At 40.2% G+C, this 1701-nt stretch overlaps 1 gene segment (V, D, J or C); it reads right to left on the reverse strand.

Moving 5' to 3' along the window:
- Window positions 1-193: 193 nt before the first annotated feature.
- Window positions 194-913, reverse strand: LOC122546106. The segment is given in 2 exon segments: window positions 194-570; window positions 700-913. Coding segments are annotated over 2 exon segments (426 nt in total).
- Window positions 914-1701: the final 788 nt, after the last annotated feature.

Below are 1701 nucleotides of genomic sequence, written 5' to 3' on the forward strand. Positions count from 1 at the left end.
ATTTTGTCCGAGCATTTAATTGATGGAAGTGTTCGCAGTACATATGACATGTCCAAAACATTGCCCCATTGTGTCAGCAGTTTGCTAGTTTAAATGGTACATTTCCTCTTTGATAGTTTTGTAAGAGGCAGCCTGACGTCTGCTTCAGATCGCAGTTGTATAATTGCATTTAAAACTCGTACTGACCGTCAGTTTATGATGGAATTGACAATATGTTCCCTCGAGCTGTTTTTGAACGGGTCCAGCCCTGGCTCCTCTCGCTGTGGTCTCCTGCACAGTAATAGATGGCGGTGTCTTCGATCTTCAGGTTCTCCATGTCCAACGCGAAAATGTTGTTTGAAATGTCTTTGGACACAGTAAATCGACCCTTAATCGCTGGTGCATAGTAACTGCTGGATGAAGTATAGTAGCTAACCAGCCACTCCAGACCCTGTCCGGGAACCTGTCGGACCCAGCTCATGTAGTAGCTGCCAAGATTGAACCCGCTGATTTTACAGGTCAGTTTCAGGCTGCCTGCGGGACGGCCAGTCTCTGCCTCTGGCTGGGTCAAAACAACCTCCGGCTGGACACCTTTAAAAAAGAAAACAAATAAACCATGAGCATTAATGCTGATGAAATGATGGCTGAGTCTTTTACATTCCTGCGGTCGACTAACATTGAGACAGAAACAAAGAGAGACTTTAAAAAAAAAACACTCACATGATAAGAAAGTCAGTAACAAACTGAGAAAAAGTGTCGACACAATCATTCTGATAACTTGTGGGAAACGGTTCTGTCAAGATCTTTCTAAACAGAGCCGACCCAGGAGTGTTGAATTACTGTCCAGTGCCCAGGATTTATATGGCCATCGGAAGGGGCAGGCTTACAGCTTCCGCATGTTGGTTTCCTGCTGGAGGCTGAGACTGGATCCTGGTATCAGCTTGCACAGCCCGAACACATGGTGTCATGCATTTACATGAGGTTTTGCTTAAACATGGACACAAACACATCTTGGGATATTTGTTTCGCTGAATAGCTTCTTTGGAAGTAAATTTGAGTAGCTTCAGGTCTGTTTCACATGATAGTTACATGTATTTTGTTTTAAAAAAAAACCGAATTCAACTGGCAGTTAGCTCCCTTTATTTCTACATTCATTCACAAGCAGATAAAACTAAAATTAAAGTTCAAACGTATTACTAGCTAATAAAACAGGTGAGCTTTTCTTCCCTGGATACTGCAAGTCTCTGTTGCACTACAAAATAAAATGTAATTCATACGAAACATTTCAAAATTCAATTTAGACAACTGAATACAGAGCGCATCCAAAGTGATTATATTTAGAATATTCAATTAGAAGTTAACTCCCTTTAATCCTACATTCCACCACAAGCAGATAAAGCTAAAAAGAACTTCAATAATATTATTAGCCAACAAAGTGAATGACTTTATTTTTGCTGTCAATCAAATTCTCTCTCACATTACAAAATAACATACCATTTCTAATCTGCGTTTCTAAATTCAGTTTAGGCAACCTAATATGGAGCATGTCGAAAGTGATTATGTTCAGAATGTGAGTGTATGTCAATAAACAGTTTGGACCCAGAGATTAGAAGCACCTCCTTACATTGCAGAATGTCTCTCCTTGCACCTTTTTTTTTCCAAATTGCTCCGACACTAAAATGCACAGTAAAGAAAAGCTGTGTGCCTGAGAAACAAAATGTG

This window comes from Chiloscyllium plagiosum, unplaced genomic scaffold (genome assembly GCF_004010195.1).
Source record: "Chiloscyllium plagiosum isolate BGI_BamShark_2017 unplaced genomic scaffold, ASM401019v2 scaf_33781, whole genome shotgun sequence".
Lineage (NCBI taxonomy): Eukaryota > Metazoa > Chordata > Chondrichthyes > Orectolobiformes > Hemiscylliidae > Chiloscyllium > Chiloscyllium plagiosum.